We start from the raw sequence: 19,155 nt of genomic DNA, 5'->3' as shown, positions 1-19,155 counted from the left end.
CTTATGATTAAGACATACATTTTTTTTTAAATGAGCATTCTAATCATGCTGTTAGTTCATCTGTAGAAAATAAATGCATTTGGCTTGTACAAATGTATTATGCATTATGAAGTTCTCCCTTCTGAGATAGACTGCTAAACAGACACTGAAATGATACAAGCTAATTTCGAATATAGGATAGAGTTGTACACACTCCAGCATTATAGTTTAGTAAAAAATATTTAATTCAGAAGCTAGAGAGAAGTACAGTGGATAGGGAACTTGCCTGCATTCAGTGGACCCAGATTTGATCCCTAGCACCCAATATGGTCCCCTGATCCCTGCCAAGAGTGATCCCTAAGTACAGAACCAGGAGTAAGCCCTAAGCATTGCCTGATATGGCCCAATATGTATTGCAAAGCATAAGATCCAAAAGAAAGAGAGAGAGGAGGGAGGAAAAGTGAGAGTGAGAGGGACAGAGAGAGAGAGAGTATAAGAGAGAGAGAAAAGTGCCTGCCAGGGGGGGGATGGGAAGGAGGAGAACAGGAGCGAAACTGGGGACATTGGTGATGGGAAATGTACACTGGTAAAGGGACAGGTGTTGGAACATTATATGACTGAAACCAAATCATGAACAAATTTGTAACTATATCTCAGTGATTCAATTTAAAAATATTTTTTTAATTTTTTAAAAAACAAAAATAAACATATATATATCCAATACAGCAATACAGCAATCATCTACTTACCATCTATTATGTACCACTCTAAGGGAGAAAATAAAATGTATAATCTTCACTCAGCAGTGAAGGTTTTCAAAATTTTTTAAAATTAACATTGAATGGACTGAGGAATTACAAATACCTATAATGCAATTGCTCACAACAGAAAAAATATTTATCGTTTGGTACTGACCAACATAGCTTAAAATTTTTTGCCAAATCTATTTTCAAGTGTATATAACATGAACACGACAAATATAAAACCAATACAACTTGCAATGCTTATTTTTTTCCCTTATTACAATCCTCCCACAATGAACCATTATTACATTGTAGGTGGTTATAGAATTTGACTGTTAGACGAAGACAGGAAAGTTGTTCTAACTGAATCCTGACATTTATCAACTATCTACTAAGAACAAAGAAGACACCAAGATAGATTCATAATGATGATGTACAACATCTCTGCTTCTCAAAGAAAGCACTACCTAGATGTCGATGCTATCAGCGGCTGCACAAAACACAGAAACAGTTCTGTGAAGGTGAACCTGAACGTTCATCTTAGGCCGAATCTGAAGACCCTCCACAAATGAACATACCATCTCCACAAAGAAAATGGCAGAGGAAGACGGTGGGAGGGCATTAGGCACCTCTAAAATGAGTAACAACATGGAACTTGTTTGAACACTGGAGAAACTAATTTACAGCTCCTTTATGCAAGCAGTTCAATATCCTATAACATGTCAACAGTTAAGATTTAGCTCTCCTATTTTCTATAATCACATTTGCAAAATGAATCCTAAAATGCAACTCAGTTTGAGTCAGATCTGCTTAGTAAGTACTAAATGAAGGACAAGCCAAGCTGGTGGAGGTGCTTTAGCATCATTCACTGCTTAGTTTACTAGAACAAAGGAAAATCTTTGACAATGGCTTTTCTGATTGTTTCCCAAAGAAGAGAATACTGACACTGTCCTACAGCCAATTTCTCAAATGGAAGCTTTCATAAGAGAATTTTAATGTGGCTTCTCATTGCTGTCAACTATAACTTTGCAAGCAACAGCTGTATTTCATACAAATCTTGCATATTTTTATTTTAGCTTTGCTTACACTGGACTCTAACGGGCTTTTTTCTTCCTTAAAAAGGGACAAAGCTCTGGGGCTGGAGTGATAGCATAGTGGGTAGGGCTTTTGCCTTGCACGCAGCCGACCCGGGTTCAAATCCCAGCATCCCATATGGTCCTCTGAGCACCGCCAGGAGTAATTCCTGAGTGCAGAGCCAGGAGTAATTCCCCTGTGCATCGCCAGGTGTGACCCAAAAGCCAAAAAAAAAAAAAAAAAGGGACAAAGCTCAATATTAAAAAATAGAATAGTTCAGAATATTATGCAATAATATATTCAGGATATTATTTTCAGTAAAATACAATTTTTAAATACTTGTTTTATCTAATTTCTTACAAACAAAACAAAACCTTATGTAAAACTATAGGTAATCATTTTAATAAATCTCATTGCAAGAGTAATTCTACATAAAATATGAGGATGGAGTGGGGGTGGGGAAACTATTAACAGTGACACCTCCAAGAAGCATGAAGAGAGAAAAACCAAACATTTAAAAGCAGCATTTAATAAGAGAACCTTCTTTTTGCTCTTTGAAGCATAACAAAAGAGTATTAGTTCTTTGACCTTTAAGTATCAAAAGGACTTTTAATTCTGACCTGATAAAACATACAATCTGTCAGGAAGTTAACAGACTTGAGTAATAAAATAAGCATGGTAATGACCACCCATTTCTTGAACAGTCTCATTATTAACATGTAAATACCAATTTGGAAGAATTATAGTACCCTGAAACAAATTTCCATTTCACAAGTCATATGTAATAATGGAGTTCTATTTCCATCACTGCTCTAGTCTTTAAAAATAGCCACACAATATTATAATAAAAAGAAGGCAATCCAGACATAGATTTGAGTTGTTCATATACAACCCAATATATGATTCTCTGTATTTGTTGATCATTAATAAAAGTAAGAATCTGTTTCACTATCAAAGATGAGAATTCAAACACAGGGAATTAGAGATGATACACATTGTCTTCTAGCTTTAAACTCAAGTTTCTGAATATGTAGCATCTGCATCATGAATATCTTAAAAATCTGTTTGATTTGGTTATCAAAAGACATACACTAAAAGGACAACTATTTTTAATGCACTGAATCTTATTTTATGACATAGCACAAGATACATTACAAATATATCAAGTGGAATACAAAAGAATGAGTATTCTGTCAATTAGTAGTTGGGATGTTTTATTCTAAGATATATATTAGGTCAAGGAAATTCATAACATTCTCCAGATACTTCTTCAGTGTCTTTATATCTATAATGATTTTTTAAATGTAATTCCCTGACACTTCCTGACAAATGAGAGTGAGTTTCTCCTGTTCCAGTTCGCCTCCAGGTTTCCCCTCACTCAGACCTCCAAGTGCTCCCCCCAATCCCTCAGACTATTCTTCCTGAGTCTTCCCCACCCTGTAACTATAAACCATCCTTAACAAAAGGTGCTAAAAGAAAATTTCACCCAGTGCCAGCTTTTTCTTACAAGTTTTGACTCCCCACTAACATCCAGTCACTAAAATGTGCTCACGTTAGTGTCCAGTGGGGAACCTATTTTCCCCCACAGGCCATGCAGACATTTCTATCATTTGCAGTCAAGCAATTTAGACCCAAGGGCTACAGACAGCCAGTGAGGTTACATGTCTATCCCATCTTGAACCATGGCGAGATACTATTGCTCAGGCCTCATACAGCCCACAGAGGCACCCCACCACTGCTCTAGTGCTTTTACTCTGTCTAAAACCCTCCCTAAAAGGGTCAGTCTACTAGGAACTTACTATACCTACACACTACAAGCCTTCTGCAGACTTTATTTTTTGAAATATTATTTAGCACAAATGTGTGTTTCTGTTGAAGCCAAATAATGAATCCAATATGCCGAAAGGTTTCAGAAAGGCCAAAATCTTCCAAAAGTTTGATAAGCATGGTGTTAACAACAACAAATTCCATGAATAAGTAATTTGAGAGTTATAACATATTCAGCAAGCAAAAGATCACCAATAGTAGTGCTATTAGGAGATGTATATCTAACTGAAATAAACATATACATATTTAGCTAATTCTGATACCTAAGCTGAAGGATGGATTTGAGAAGAGAGATCAATTAGGGAACTGATGAAACTGTCCAAAAAGAAAAAATGATTTGGGCCATATTAACAGTGACATCAAAAGAGAAGAGACTGAAACAGAGAAATTAGGTGTAATAAGATGTAAGTTCCCAAACCCCAGAAAGAACTCTTAAGGGAGAAATAAAAACACTCTACCCCAACCAATCTACAGTATAAAAATATTGTATTAACTCTCATCATTCCTCTTCTTCTCAACCTATCAAATCCAACACAACCTTCATACTAATTGGACTGAAGCACGGCGGGTAGGCATTTGCCTTGCATGCGGCTAACCCAGGTTTGATTCCTCCGTCCCTATCAGAGAGCCTGGCAAGCTACCCGTGGCATATTCGATATGCCAAAAACAGTAACAACAAGTCTCAAAGAGAGACGTTACTGGTGCCCGCTCGAGTAAATCGATGAACAACAGGATGACAATGACAGTGAATTACTCTACAAAAACTCTATGCCTCTAGCCCAAATTTAAAACATTTTATTAATACAAAAAAAAATTACACATCTTAACAGTTCAATCTTATGTGATTTCACTTGAAGTTTCCAAAAGAATCTCTGATCTCCACAACTATGAAGCCCTCCACTATCATGAGGGCTGACAATAGGATTTATCATTATCATTACCTCCATTATCATGATGGCTGACAATAGAACTGATTTTTTTTTATATATATATATGGTACAGTAACAAGTCCATATTGAATTAATGAGGAAGAGAAATACTGGATTAACTACAGAGAGGAACTGCGTTACAGAGGAAATTTAAAGTCAACCAACACAATCCCAAATGCACAGGCTAACCCTCTCTAGCTACAGGCTCAGTATTTTCACTCTTTCCTCAGTAGATTTTTGGGTCTGGGCACTAAATCACTTCAATCAATAAATAAATGACTCCCTTAAGTAGCTGGAAGTTGGTTTTTTTTTTTTACAGAGATTAACAGAATTATAAAGAAGTTTGAGTTTTAAGCAGTCCAACAGGGCCTTTTGACCTGAGAAACCAGAGCTATAAATAGCCTCATTAAATAATAATTTCTTGGCATCTGCTAAGGCTTTACATTTCACACACAGTGTACAATCCAATCCACAGACACAAATAAAATAATGCTTCCCAGTCTAAATGAAACTACTCTCCCCCAATTTCCCTTTTAGGGAATTCTTTTGCTTTTTTTCGGGGGGGGGTCACACCCAGCGATGCTCAGGGGTTACTCCTGGCTTTCCACTCAGGAATTACTCCTGGCGGTGCTTGGGGGACCATATGGGATGCCAGGGATCGAACCCGGGTCGGCCGTGTGCAAGGCAAATGCCCTACCCGCTGTGCTATCGCTCCGGCTCCCCTTTTAGGGAATTCTTAGAAAACTACATAAAGCTATTCAAATTAATAGTATTTATGAGAGTACAATCAAATATAAATCAGTTGGAGTCCCAAATTGGAAAAGCTTATGAATCTTTTCTCTTCTATGCAACTAAAATACACTTTTGGCAAAAACATATAAACCCAACACAGATGTGAATATGCAAACCTGCCAAAACAATTCCACTCTTTCACTTCTGGCTTAAAATAATTCATCATTTTGATGCTTGTGATTACTCAAGAGTAATCAAAAGAGATAGCCAAGCATTGCCTTATATATAGCATTCAGACTGCTTCTTCAAGGTTCTTAAATGTGGGGATAATAGGACAATAGGTGGCACTACACCTGGAGGAGCATGTATGCTGGCACTGAGAAATGAGAAGTCAACTTTCAAATGCTTCAGCCAAGGTTATATCCTCAGTTAAAGTCACAACTGTAGGTGAAAATCAGAAAGACCTCTGGCAACAGTGGCATAAACACATCTTTTAGTGCCAACTATACCCAAAACTATACACAAACACACGCACAAAACACACACACATACACACACAAATATACTAGCATACATGTAGACTACAGAATTTATGGGACTGTATCAACCTGATCTCTTCAAGCAAACCCAGTATAAGATGAAATATCTAGGATTCAACATGAGAAATTAGCTTTTCTAAAGAATGTTCTCAACGAACATCAGAAGACGAATAATCAAAAAAAAAATTTTGTTAAATTTGTTGCTAGAAAACATAAGAGGATTACCATGAAGAAAATTCCAGAGCTGAATGCAATCAATATATAGAGAAAAGGGATGGTGGGTGGATTAATTCAAGTTTAGGAACAAGGTCACACAAAATTATCTACTCTGTATCTAACTCGTTTTTCAAAACCAATATAAGGTTCCTACCTAAGAACAATATATTCAATTGCAAATATATTCTGAGCCCATGTTTCCAACCACATTATTTTACTAAACCATACAGTTTCAAATTGAGGCAAAGAATCTGAATAGATAAAAGATCAACCAAACTTGAAATTGAGGTTCTACCAAATTACTCATTCATTCATGTTCAACAGCTACTGAGAACCTTACAATAAAGACAGGCAAAAGTGACATAAATAAAAGCACCAAGAGAAATATACTTATATATTCCCTGCCTCCACTACACAGTCAAGTGGGGGAAACCAACAGCATGGAGCACAGCATGCTCAGTTCAAGGATGGAGGTGAAAACCAGTTGTTCAGGAAGCACTCTGTGAACCCTTGACTTGGTCTCAGCCAAGTAACTATGTTAGGCCTTATCAACCAAAAACATTTATTTTCTCATTGTACAATATGTCTTTCAGAAATTCAAGTTGTTTTTTTTTCTTCCTTTCCCATTTTTATTTAGATACCGTGATTTAAAATACTGTTAAAAAAATCATTTTCTTTGCAATTTGGAAGAATAGAACCAAAACCAATGATGGAAAGAGCTCTGAATCTTTGCTGTTACTTAGCACTGGGAGACAATCATCCATGGTGTCCCATGTGTCTGCACCCTTTCTGTTAGCTTTCTTCCAGATGATCTTTTCAAGGATGTCAATGTTGTGTTAGAGGGTATCTGCCTTGGCAGCAGACCACATTTGATCCCAACCTGGTTAGTAAGAATCAAGTCTTCTTCTAGAGAGAAAGTTGTGTGTGTGGGTGTGCTAGCAGCCCTGTTCTGAGACCATGGGTTTCTTAGCTTCCATACAAACCTACGCTGGATGGCACCAACCTGAACACACCTACACATGGCTCCTGTGAAACTAGCAAAACAGCAAAGCCAAGGCAAACGCCTGCTATGCCATGGCTGGCTAGTGACATATATCCTAATGGGGTGGGCAGATTTGCTAATCTGCATGCAAAGCAACAATTCCAGCTATTTCACAGTTCTTCAAACCTACAAATTATTGGTTTTCTCATCAGTAAATGTATACAAAAGCCAATGATTCCACAATTTCTACCAGGAAGCACTATTTAATGAGAAGTAGGGAAAGTAAGGGATAAAAACTTACTACAACACATAGTTCCACAGTTACAAATCATTCCTATAGTTTGTTAGTTAAGCTGGTGTTGAAGACACACTGGCAATTTAGTTAAGCTAGTCTAATAGCAAATTTGGGGGCAATAAAAATTATCCCTCCTGGGGCCAGAGAGATAGCACTGTGGGTAGGGCAATTGCCTTGTAAGCAGCCAACTCAGGTTCTATCCCCAGCATCCAATATGGGCCCCCAAGTACCCCAGGAGTAATTCCTCAGTGCAGAGCCAGGAGTAAACCCCTGAGCATTGCCCAATCTGCCCGTCCTCCCAAAAAAAGACCTCTTTTTGGTAGAGGGCAGCATTACAAATAGTACTCTATCTAAAAACACTTATTAAAAAACAATAGTTAGCCCAAGTTTTAAATTAAAATAGCTCAATATCTATTAAAACCCATATGACTCAATGTGCCTGAAATTGAATTAATCTAAAAACTGACTAACAAAAAAACAGTAAAAAGAAAGTAAAATTCCCTACAATCCAGTTTTTCTAATTCCAAAGGAAAAAGTCTCAGTCTTGGCGTTGGAGCAATAGTACAGCAGGTAGAGCAAACACCTTGCACACAGCAGACCCAGGTTTGATTCCCAGCATCCCCTGAGCACCTCCAGGAGTAATTCCTGAGTGCAAAGCCAGGAGTAAACCCTGTGCATCACCGGGTGTGATCCAAAAGGCAAAAATAAATAAATAAAAAGCTCATTCTTAGAAGATTCTGATGGGGAACAGAAATAGACCCTAAAGAAATTTATCTCCTTTTGGAAACATCAGCAGGGAGGAATAGTCCAGATATCAAAAGATATTAAAAAAACAAAACAATGCAGATCCAGTCAAATCATAGGGAAGAATGATATTTAGCAAGCTCTTACTGTTTATGAAATATGCAAGGCATTTCCGCTATCAAACATTTTGAAATTAGCATGCCTTACAAAATTAGGTATCACTGCAAAAAAAGAAGAGCATTCCTTTTTCCTCTGGTTTCCTGTGACAGAAACCAACAGATATGAAAATCTGTGCAGATGAAAGAATTATTCTAATTGATACCACCCAAAAGATGTAATAATAAATACACCATTTTAATTTAGAAAACAAACTTAGATAAGAATTTTATTATGGGGCAGGCTCTATAGTGACTGACACTGGGAAATGATTGATTTGCCTATTCCACCAATGTGAGGGGAAGAAATAGACTATCAAGAAAGAAAATGGCACAGAAGACAATTCCTGAAATGAGCTTCTTCTTTTATGTGCTCTCAGAAAAGCTGTAATAACAGACTTCTATCTCATGCATATCTTCCCAATGTTTAAAAAATTTTTCATCATATTGTCCATGGACTATACAGTGCCAATATACTGAAGCACTTGTTTTGGAAGTTTAAAATTAATGCACTGTAAGAATAACCACTGTGTTGGCTTTATTAGAATTATAACAAAACATCACTCTGTTTTCAATCATTCATTATGCCAAATAAAAACCAGCAGATTCTCTGCCCAACAGTGTATCAGGACCGTCTGTCACCTCTACTCTAACAGCCAGCAGGCAAACTAAAATAAGAAGGGAAAACAAACTAAAAACAGCAACAAGCTTGGGGTGGGGAGGGGACTGATGGGAGAAGAGATATGTCCAGACACTGATGAAACTGCTTTAAAAAAAAAACCTTTTTTGTCCATAACACATACATTGGCTCAAAAAATACTCCCAGAAATTCAGTTTATTGGAACTTCACCATAATATTTACAATAGTGATTTGTTCAGGATGAACTCGTTTTTCTAGTTTTATTTTGATACTCAGGATAAAAGTGCTATTGATGAATGCCGGAGGAGATACTCATTTGAAGAAAATGACCACACACTACAAGCAAAGCATGAACTATCTACTAAGACACGTGAAAGATACTGCAGAAACCACAGAAACAAACAAGAAATGTTACTCTGGCTCAAGGAGATTTATCTTCTTAGACATTTCATCCTCAAGTCAGTGTGCCAACCAGAAGCCACTTAGCAATTTTTCCTCTTAATCTTCCTTCCTTCTTTAAGGGGATAAGCACACAATTTAAACAAGGAGCCCAATACCAAAAGGAGGAGAGAAATTCTCTTACCTCGATTGTTATGTTACCCCTTCAACATCAAATCCCATCCATCAGAATAACCCAAAGGCACAGAAGGGTTAGAGAGAAAGCACAGTTCTCTAAATGGACAAAAGTATGTTCCATTTACTATCCGTATTCATTACACATACACTCAAATGCCTATACTCACAAGACTAAGTTTCTATTATGACTTTAAACATGAAAAACGGTTCAGAGGGAGTTTGATGATGGCTAAGTAAAAAAAAATAACAACCCAGCTAAGAAAGCAAGTGCAAAGGGCATAGAAGGAAAAGAGCTAGGAAAACAAAGGGGTTTCTTTCACCTTTTTAGTCACTGAACTTTGCTGTTTTACCACTGTAGGTCTGTGAGAAGTTAAAAATGAAGTATTCACTCTCAGCAAAGATACTCCAGAAGCACTACCCGAAACCATCATGAAGTTAGCATGCTGAATTTATACTTCAACCTTGCTTTAAGGGGAAAAACTAAATCTTTCTTCATACACAGGCATAGCTATACCTACTGAACTTGACTAAAATGCCACTGCTCTGACCAATCTACTTGATTGCATCAGCTCCCAGGAGGATCAAAATTATCTTTCATTCCCCACATCCAGCCCAGAATTCCTGCACAATTAAACAACTGGCAAAACAGACATGCTCAAAATATCAAGCAAAGCTGGAGTGCTGGAAGAAAAAAATGTTTTCAAAAAAAATGTGTTTCATCAAAAGCAATGAAGCAGTCACTGTAGGGGGGAAATTAAGATCTAGAGAATTTTTACTGATTTAAAATCAGTTTATTTTTGTTCTGAATTACATATGAATTTAGGGAGCATTAAAATCTCAGTGGCATGGGGCTGGAGTGATAGCACATCGGGTAGGACATTTGCCTTGCATATAGCCGACCCGAGTTTGATTTCCAGCATCCCATATGGTCCCCTGAGCACCGCCAGGAGTAATTCCTAAGTGCAAAGCCAAGAGTAACCCCTGTGAATCGCCGGGTGTGACCCAAAAAAGCCAAAACAAAACACAAAAATCAGTGGCAGAAAACCTGTAACAGTCTTAGGACCATGGGGGACAGATCAGTGGCTTAGAATACCTGCCTTGCAAACATCAGGCTACAAGTTTGATTTTGGGCACAAGTTGCACCAAAGGAAAGCAAGGTGTGTATGAGTGTTGCAACAAAAGAGTATGAAACTTGCTGAACACATTTTTGAGCACTTGGTGACCCACAGCCACCACTAGAACCGCAAGTGTGCACAAACCACAACTAAAATGAGTGTGATCCCCGCACACATATGCAAGCACGGCAATCTGATCTGTGACCCCTAGCAAGGGCCATAGCTAGGTGTATGTGTGACGCCCAGACATGGAAATAATAAATAGAAAACTAGTAAGGCATATGTTAGACTAGAATGCATGACACCCCTCAGAATATTTCAAATATGCCTGTATTCAAAATATGTGAAAAAAACATTTAAATAAACCCTCTCAGGGTTCTGTTGCTGAACTACATCCCTAAATGACCATGCAGTGGTCACTAGGAATTTGGACCTTTGGGACACTGTGAAGTGCAGAGCTCCCACATATGCAAAGCACATGCCTCAGCAATTTGTGTCATCTCCACGGCAATTACAGCCTATTTCTTAACTTGTAAAAGTTAAGTAAATGAGATGCCTTTCACATAAAACCAATAGATGCTCACCATTTCCTGGTACATTTTACAAAAATATAGTTGCTCGAGAGAAATTTCTGGAAATAAACAAACATGGTTCATTTGCATTTTAGATCAAATAATTACAGGGGAATAAAAACAGCTACATTATCATTCTAAGGTATTTCATCACTATGCCTAATAACTCCTTGGACAAGAGCCTACTATTTCTAATCTCTTTTTCAATGTCTCTCAAATATAAAAAATATACACAACATACAATTTTCTGTATAAATTTTATTTTAAAAATATACTGCACAGTATTAATATTTACAATACTGCCAGTTATCTGGACATAGAATATTACAAAGAAAAATAATTATGCAACCAACAGTGATTTTCACTTATTGATTCCACAAAATTTAATACCTAAGGTTAAGTGTGTGTACATGTATGTGTATACATGTGACCAAAAAACTAAGGACTCACACACGCAGGCATGTGATCTACCACTGAGATGCATCCCTGGTCCAATACCATTTTTAGCTCTGTTTGTAAGCCATCATTCCCTTTATACAGGAAAGAATGTTCAGCAGATTATGGTCTTATCTTACCAAATTATAAACTCTTCTTAGATATTTGGTTACAATTTGAACTTGACCTGTGATATAAGTTGGGTCATCACTATGCAAATCAATATAGGGCAGCAAATGTGGAAAATGCTCTATCAACTAAGCTATAATCATAAATACAAATCTCTTTCCTGCTATTCTATCTGAAATGAAAGAAAAATATCACTTTACTCTAAATGTGTCCTGATTCAGAAAAGGAGTTATTTTTCAGCAACTTTCTGGTTCTTTTGCTGTCAAAGCTGTATCACTCCCTTACCTACAGTTTTCTACTGTATTTTACCAAGTAAAAGTAAGAACAGTTAGGTAACTAAAGTTCCTGTATATATACAAACTATACTTGATATTCTATTATTTTGGGTTTTTATCAAAATAATGGTCAGACATTGCTACTAGTCCTATTTTTCAGAGATGAACACTAAGGCTCAGAAAGGCTATTAACCATAAACCAGAAATAGTTTACCACACTAAATACACTCTTTCTATGAATAGTTTTGCTTACTTTAGCACTTTGCTCTGATTACTTTGCCTTTCTTAATAACATATATCTATTCTTTCAAGCACAACATCTACTGGACATCTTCTCTACTATGGTGCCAATATTGCAGCTTTAAAACAATGTGTTTGCAAAAATAAGTGAATAAATAGAAAGCAAAATTCTATACTGAAATTTTGATTTAATGATCTGCTACTTTAAATCAAAACTCTAAAACTCAGAAGCACGCAACACAGTACTCGGAACCTAAAACTCAATAGTTGTTGCTGAAAGAGAAAAATAAAAAGATGAAAAGAGAAAAAAGAAAAAGGTAAAGGCGAAGAGCAAAGAGATACAAAAATTCTAGCTCATATGTATTAGAATCATAAATTGGAACTTAAATTTTCTAAGAGAATACTTAGAATGATTTAATAACAAAGTTACTTAATCTATGCTTAAACATCAATAACAAGTTCTTATAATACTAACAATTTTTGTGCTAAACCATTAAGACTCAATGTAAACGTATTACAGAATCAACTCTGAGGTATAAAGAATAATCTATGAGTATCACTCAAATCTTAATTAAAACCGATCTATGTTGGAGATATAGTATAGTGGATAGGCCACTTTTCAGACAACCCGGGTTCAATTCTCGGCACCCCACATGGTCTCCCAAGTCCCAGCAGGAGTGATCTCTGGGTGCAGAGCTAGGAGTAAGCCCTGAGCACTGCCAGGTGTGGCCCCAAAACAGCAAACAACAGCAACAACAAAATACACCCTGGTCTGTGCTGCTTAATGAGTTTTGCTTTGTCTATATATCAGTTTCATTTCTAAATAACTATGAAATGTGAAAGACAAAACTATACGCTTTCAAGGTTCTCACATTTAAGAAAATATTATAAAGCATTTATATATAAAATATAAAATAAAATCACTTTTGATTTCTATATTCATGGTCTTCTCTAATTATGTTCCCCAGGAGGTCAACTTCCTAGACACCCAATGTCCAGTAGTAAAACAAGTTTCCAGCCTGTAGTGGAAGGCAAATGAACCTATTTCTGCCCTTGGTACCTGATCACTCCAGCTAGGCTCTAACCTGCCTAACTTTTACTGCTTTTTATCTCCCGACTCCCTCTCCCTTGCTAAGGAAATCTTTCTAACAAGGCCCTGATCTTATCAACTAGAAGATAACAGAGACAAGGCAGTTTACTAGAGGACATCACTTGCACCTAGCACTCACTACCTTTCTTCTCCATATCCACGTCCAAAGAGGCAAACATATCAATTCTGAATCATAACAATATGACACAGGAGGAACCCCAAGTTACTCTCCATGCTGTCAGTTGCAGGTAACAAGAAGTAAACAACGTGTAAATGACATGTAGAAGGATAAGGACCAAAGAGAATGACTGATCTGGCATCAGAGAGAGGGCTGAGCACTAACCACTCTAACACTAAAAAAGTCACTTGAAAGTTCTGAAATTCTTTTTAAAATACCTAACTTTCCTGGCATGGAGATAAAGTGGGACCTTGTAAGAAAAGCATTTATTATAAGACTAATATAAACTAAATCATCAGTGGCAGTAATAAGTATCAAATAAAATCCCTATAATTTGCAATTTAAAGTCCATATATTGGATCCAAGCCTCAACTGAGTTCTACAAATCTTTAGCCTTCACCAAATTAACAGGTAAAATATGATCAAGACATAACAGCCTGAAGCAAATAATTAAACCAGTTCTGTGTGTGTCTAGTTTGTTCTCCCTACAGACAATTCCAAAACAGGAGCAGTGAAAACATCTGAAAAAGGGCAGCAAAGTCTTAAACTATAATCTCCTGAGAGAAAAGCATTCATCAATATAGGAAAATGCTACTATTCCCTATTTAGTATATAAGGTTTGCTTTGTTCTCTTTACCAAAAAGAGAAAAAAAAAAACCTTCTAGAATCTGTAGAAATAACTGCAGGTAGAGAGAGAGAAGGAGGAGAGTGGTGGAAGGAATGAGAATAGGGGACTTTTGGCTGGTGGAGTGACATTGGAACTTTAGTGGTGGGTTGTGTAATATTACAAACCAGTGTTAAATCAATAACTTTCTAAGATTAAAACATGCACCGAAAACCAGTAAATAAAGTTGTTCAGTTCCCAAATGATGAGCAGTGAGGAATCTTTGGCATGTTTGAATATGGAGGGAGAGTTCATTTCTATTTCCCCATAGTTTACCAAAGGGCACAACATGCAGCACTTAGTAGAAAGCGGTATGAAATAACAGAAGAATTCTAAGGAACAAACTCACCTGCAATGCTTCGGTCTCTTTAAGGTCTAAACCAAACACGTTGTGTCGCTTCACCTTCAAGAAGTCCAGTCCATCTTCCTCCTCCTCATCCTCCTCCTGTCTGCCTAAATGCTGCACAGGAACTTCCTGTATCTGCTGTGCCTCATCAGTACGAGAAACAGATTGGGGTTGAGTATTCCCCAGTTTCTCTTCCATTTCTTCCTCATCTTCCATCTTCTCTTCCTCTTCATCGCTAATACCATCACTACTCTCTGCAACTTCACATCTTCTGCCACCTTTCTGAAGGAGAGACATTTTCTCATTGAAGCAGGCTCTAAACTCTTCCACTTCATCATTAGTGAGGGAAGCAGTTACTGGATTGTCTTGGTTCATTTCCAATTCTTTAATGGGTTGTTGCTGCATTTTCTGAAGAAATCTTATCCTAGGTGCCACAGCAAGACCAAGAGACCTTGAATATGAGAAAATAAAAATAATTATCTTAATACACTAATGGTACACTTATGAATATTATGAAACAATTCAAGAGCTGAGGACTATTTTTAGAGCTTTATTGTAAAGAAAATATTCTGAGATACAATCTTGACAAGGTAAGAAGATGATCCAAAGACAGGCCAAAGCACTGAAAATCTGTCAGAAAACATTCTAGACACCCCATTTTTTATTAAGTGATAAACATATCATAAAATAAAGATGGTAAAATCAGGAACAAAATAAAAACCAGGACTGACAACTTCCAAGATAAGTTTTTCAACCTCTGCTTCCTCAAACACAAGGTGACTCACAGCTGATACAGAGAACATGGCACAGAGGATTACAGACTATACAGATTACAGACTATACCACCAGACCATGGCTCTTAGCATGTCACCACTAGATTTCACTGTCATTCTCAGCTACTAAAACTTAAAGCTCCTTTATGGCAGGAGTACAAACTATACATCTATAATTTTAACACCTAGTATAGTGAACTATACATACAAGGCATTCAAAATATGATTATTTAACAAAGTAAAAAATTTTCAATAAAACACTATTCTAACATGTGTAATAATACTGCTTTAGGTATCAAAGGCTTCTAAAGAAAATTATTCATCATGGAAATTATGCACATTAACATATTCATAAAATTAAATTAAAACACCAAATTAAACTATACCCATAACTGGACTCAGGGGTATATTACCTGCCTTCCCTTAGCATAAAAAATAAAAAGAAAAGGTCGTTAGCTCTGAACTGTGAAATTTAATGACACTTCTGTAACAAAATGTCTCCTATACACAGCCCTACTGTGATTAAAACCTGTGCCTCTAGATTTGTTACTACCTCAGCTAAATCCATCAAAAAGGAGAAAAAACTTCACATGGCAGAGCTGGAAGAAAGAACACGAGAGCAATGTATGCTCTAATCCCAGTTCAACCCCTAGTACTACCTATTGTCAATCCCCTAAGCACTACCAGGATCTCTCCTGACAAACCCAGGATAGCCCCTGAGCCCAATGCCTCCCCCTAAAAAAGAACTTCAAATAAGGCACAAGAAAAAGTTAATAACCCCAGCTGTGAATTGTATTTTAAAACGTTCATAAACAAGAAAACATGTTATCTACTGTTGGTTTTCCATACGTGGCCCCATCATAAGTCAGTGGCCAAATTATATTACGTAAACTGTTATACTAAATTCAGTCTTACATGAGAATATAAAATAATACCTCACTCATATGAAGTTTTTTATTAGTTATCATTTAAGTAAAGAAAAAGACATGTAAATTTACAGAGAGTTAAATAGACCTTGCCTTGAGAGCACATGAGAAATTTCATGCTGACACTGAAAGTATTAATCTCAAGAAGACTTCTATAGGATTTTATCAATGCTTTTCCCTCAGGTAGAATCCCACTGACTGAAGAGGCACTCCTCATATGTCTTGCCAGAAAACAAGACACAAATGTTGATGTTGGAAATGATGTGAAGAAGGAAGTCCTTGTACAAGTGTTGATGAGAACAAGTGTTGGAATAAACTTGTTCCAAATAAAATAAATAAAATTTATTTTATTCCATACTAGGTTTTCGGTAAATAGTATCACTGTCATCCCGTTGCTCATCAATTTGCTTGAGCAGGCATCAGTAACGTCTCCATTGTGAGACTTGCTGTTACTGTTTTTGGGATATCGAATATGCCACGGGTAGCTTGCCAGGCTCTGCCGTGTAGGCGAGATACTCTCGGTAGCTTGCCGGGCTCTCCGAGGGGGCCAGAGGAATTGAATCCAGGTTGGCCACGTGCAAGGCAAACACCTTACTCGCTGTGCTATTGCTCCAGCCCTTGGTAACTAGCATAAAAAATAAAACTAAAATTGTATTCCATACTATTCAGCTTCTAAATATTTCTATAACATTTTAGAAATTCTAAATATTTATAAAACATTTATAAAATTCTAAATATTTATAAAACAATAATTTTTAAGTATAAATGTATATAGCCTATGTTCATATAGAATTATTTATAATATCAAGAGATGTAAATAAGCTAAGAAATCATAAACAGGAGTAGATCAGGAACATATGGTTTATATGCACAATGTATTAACACTCAACTATTTTATGAAAGCAAAATCTTGCTTCCTGCAAAAGCTGAATATACCAAAAAAGCATTGAGTTAACTCAAGAGACAAAAAAACAAAACCTATGGTTTCGCTCATATGTAGAATATTTTTAAAAATTAAAAGAATAAAACATAATCAAACAGATTATAAGATTAAAATGGTGACTGTGTAGTGGCTGTGTAAAGGAAATGGGAGGGAGGTGGATAAACTTGACAAAAAGGGTCAACTGGTATAAGTGGAAACAGAAGGGTTTTTTTTCTTTTTCTTTTTTTTTGCTTTTTGGGTCACACCCAGTGATCCATAGGGGTTACTCCTGGCTCTGCACTCAGGAATTACTCCTGGTGGTACGCAGGGGACCATATGAGATGCTGGGAATCAAACCCGGGTCAGCCATGTGCAAGGCAAACGTCCTATCTGCTGTGCTATCACTCCAGCCCCAGAAACAGAAGTTTTGATGATGATGATGATGAAGTAGAGATATCTAATAATAATGCCATACACCTGTAATTTATACAGTGATTTAAACCAATGTTACTTCAAATTGAAAAGGTTAATGCAATTGGAACCATCAAAATGCAAATTAAATGAACGTTCCCACTTAACAAAGAAGACTGAAAAACATCCTACAAATACTAAGCCAAAACAAGACTAAGACTCCATTTTCATATAATAGTAAGCTTAGTTTGGAGGTTCTAGCAGGGGAGCGCAGCTACTCGTATACCCTCAACCGAAGACCGGTCTGTGCCTATTCGGGGAAGGCCGTCCTCTTCGACCAAGCGCGCAGCTTCGGGAGGGACGCACATGGAGCGGTGAGGGAGGAAGGGGACACCTGCCTAGCCAACCAGATCAGCCGAATCAACCCTGGCAATCAATGAGGTGACAGATGTAGCAGCCAGCCTGGCAAGCTACCCGTGCGTATTGGATATTGGATATCCAAAAACAGTAACAATAAGTCTCTCAATGAGAGACGTTACTGGTGCCCGCTCGAACAAATGGATGAGCAACGGGATGACAGTAAGCTTAGTTACTGACCAGTGACACTACGCCAGGGTTAAAGTTCCTCTAAGAAACAGAGATACTGGGGCCAGAGAGATTGTGCAGTGGGTAGGGAGTTTGCCTGTCACACCACTGATCTGAGTTCAAACCTCATCTGGTCTCCTAAACACTGCCAGGTAAGAGCAGAGCCAGAAGTAAGCCCTGAGCACAGCAGGCTCTGGTCCAAAAACCAAAAGAAGAAAAAGAGGGGCTGGAGCGATAGCACAGCGAGTAGGGCGTTTGCCTTGCACGCGCCCGACCCGGGTTCAATTCCCAGCATCCCATATGGTCCCCTGAGCACCGCCAGGGATAATTCCTGAGTGCAGAGCCAGGAGTAACCCCTGTGCAGAGCCAGGTGTGACCCAAAAAGAATGAATGAATGAATAAATAAATAAATAAATAAATAAATAAATAGATAAATAAATAAATAAATAAATAAGTAAGTAAATAAAAAAGAAAATAACACAGAGACCTAAAGTGTCGGCATCCCTCCACCAAAGTTTCAAGGTCCCTTTCCATGCACGCACCCACCCCCACCTCCCCATTCCAACCCCCTGGAAAATTCAGTTTTACAGGCCAACTCTCAGGGTTACCAATATTATTAATGGCCAACTGTTATTCCCCTACTGTGTTTCTTTATATTCCACATATGAGAGAGATCATTCTATATTTATCTCTCTCTTTCTCTCTCTCTCTGACTGACTTCACTCAGTCTAATTCCTTCTAGTTCCATCCACAGCACAGGAAATTGCATGATTTTTGTATTTTCTTATAGTTGAGGAGTGTTTTTGTGCAAACTGGAGAGATAGCACAATGAGTAGGGTGTTTGCCTTGCATGTGGCCGACCTGGGTTCAATTCCTCCATCCCTCTCGGAGAGCCCAACAAGCTACCAAGAGTATCCCGCCCGCACAGCAGAGCCTGGTGCTCACTCGAGCAAATTGATGAACAATGGGACAACAGTGCTACAGTGCATAAATATATATATATATATATATATATGCTAAAGTTTCTTTATTCTCTCAACTGTTCTTGGGCAATTAAGATTAT

General features: G+C 37.4%; 1 protein-coding gene across 1 annotated transcript in view; it reads right to left on the bottom strand.

Moving 5' to 3' along the window:
* DDX10 (DEAD-box helicase 10) overlaps window positions 1–19,155 on the bottom strand; it is a 251,787-nt gene that overhangs the window by 187,135 nt on the left and 45,497 nt on the right. Inside the window, exon 13 of the mRNA XM_004614141.2 lies at window positions 14,479–14,926. Coding sequence (XP_004614198.2) covers window positions 14,479–14,926 — 448 coding nt within the window. The remainder of the gene's footprint in view (window positions 1–14,478; window positions 14,927–19,155) is intronic.

This window comes from Sorex araneus, chromosome 3, assembly GCF_027595985.1.
Source record: "Sorex araneus isolate mSorAra2 chromosome 3, mSorAra2.pri, whole genome shotgun sequence".
Classification (NCBI taxonomy): domain Eukaryota; kingdom Metazoa; phylum Chordata; class Mammalia; order Eulipotyphla; family Soricidae; genus Sorex; species Sorex araneus.
This window is presented reverse-complemented; position numbering and strand designations above follow the sequence as displayed.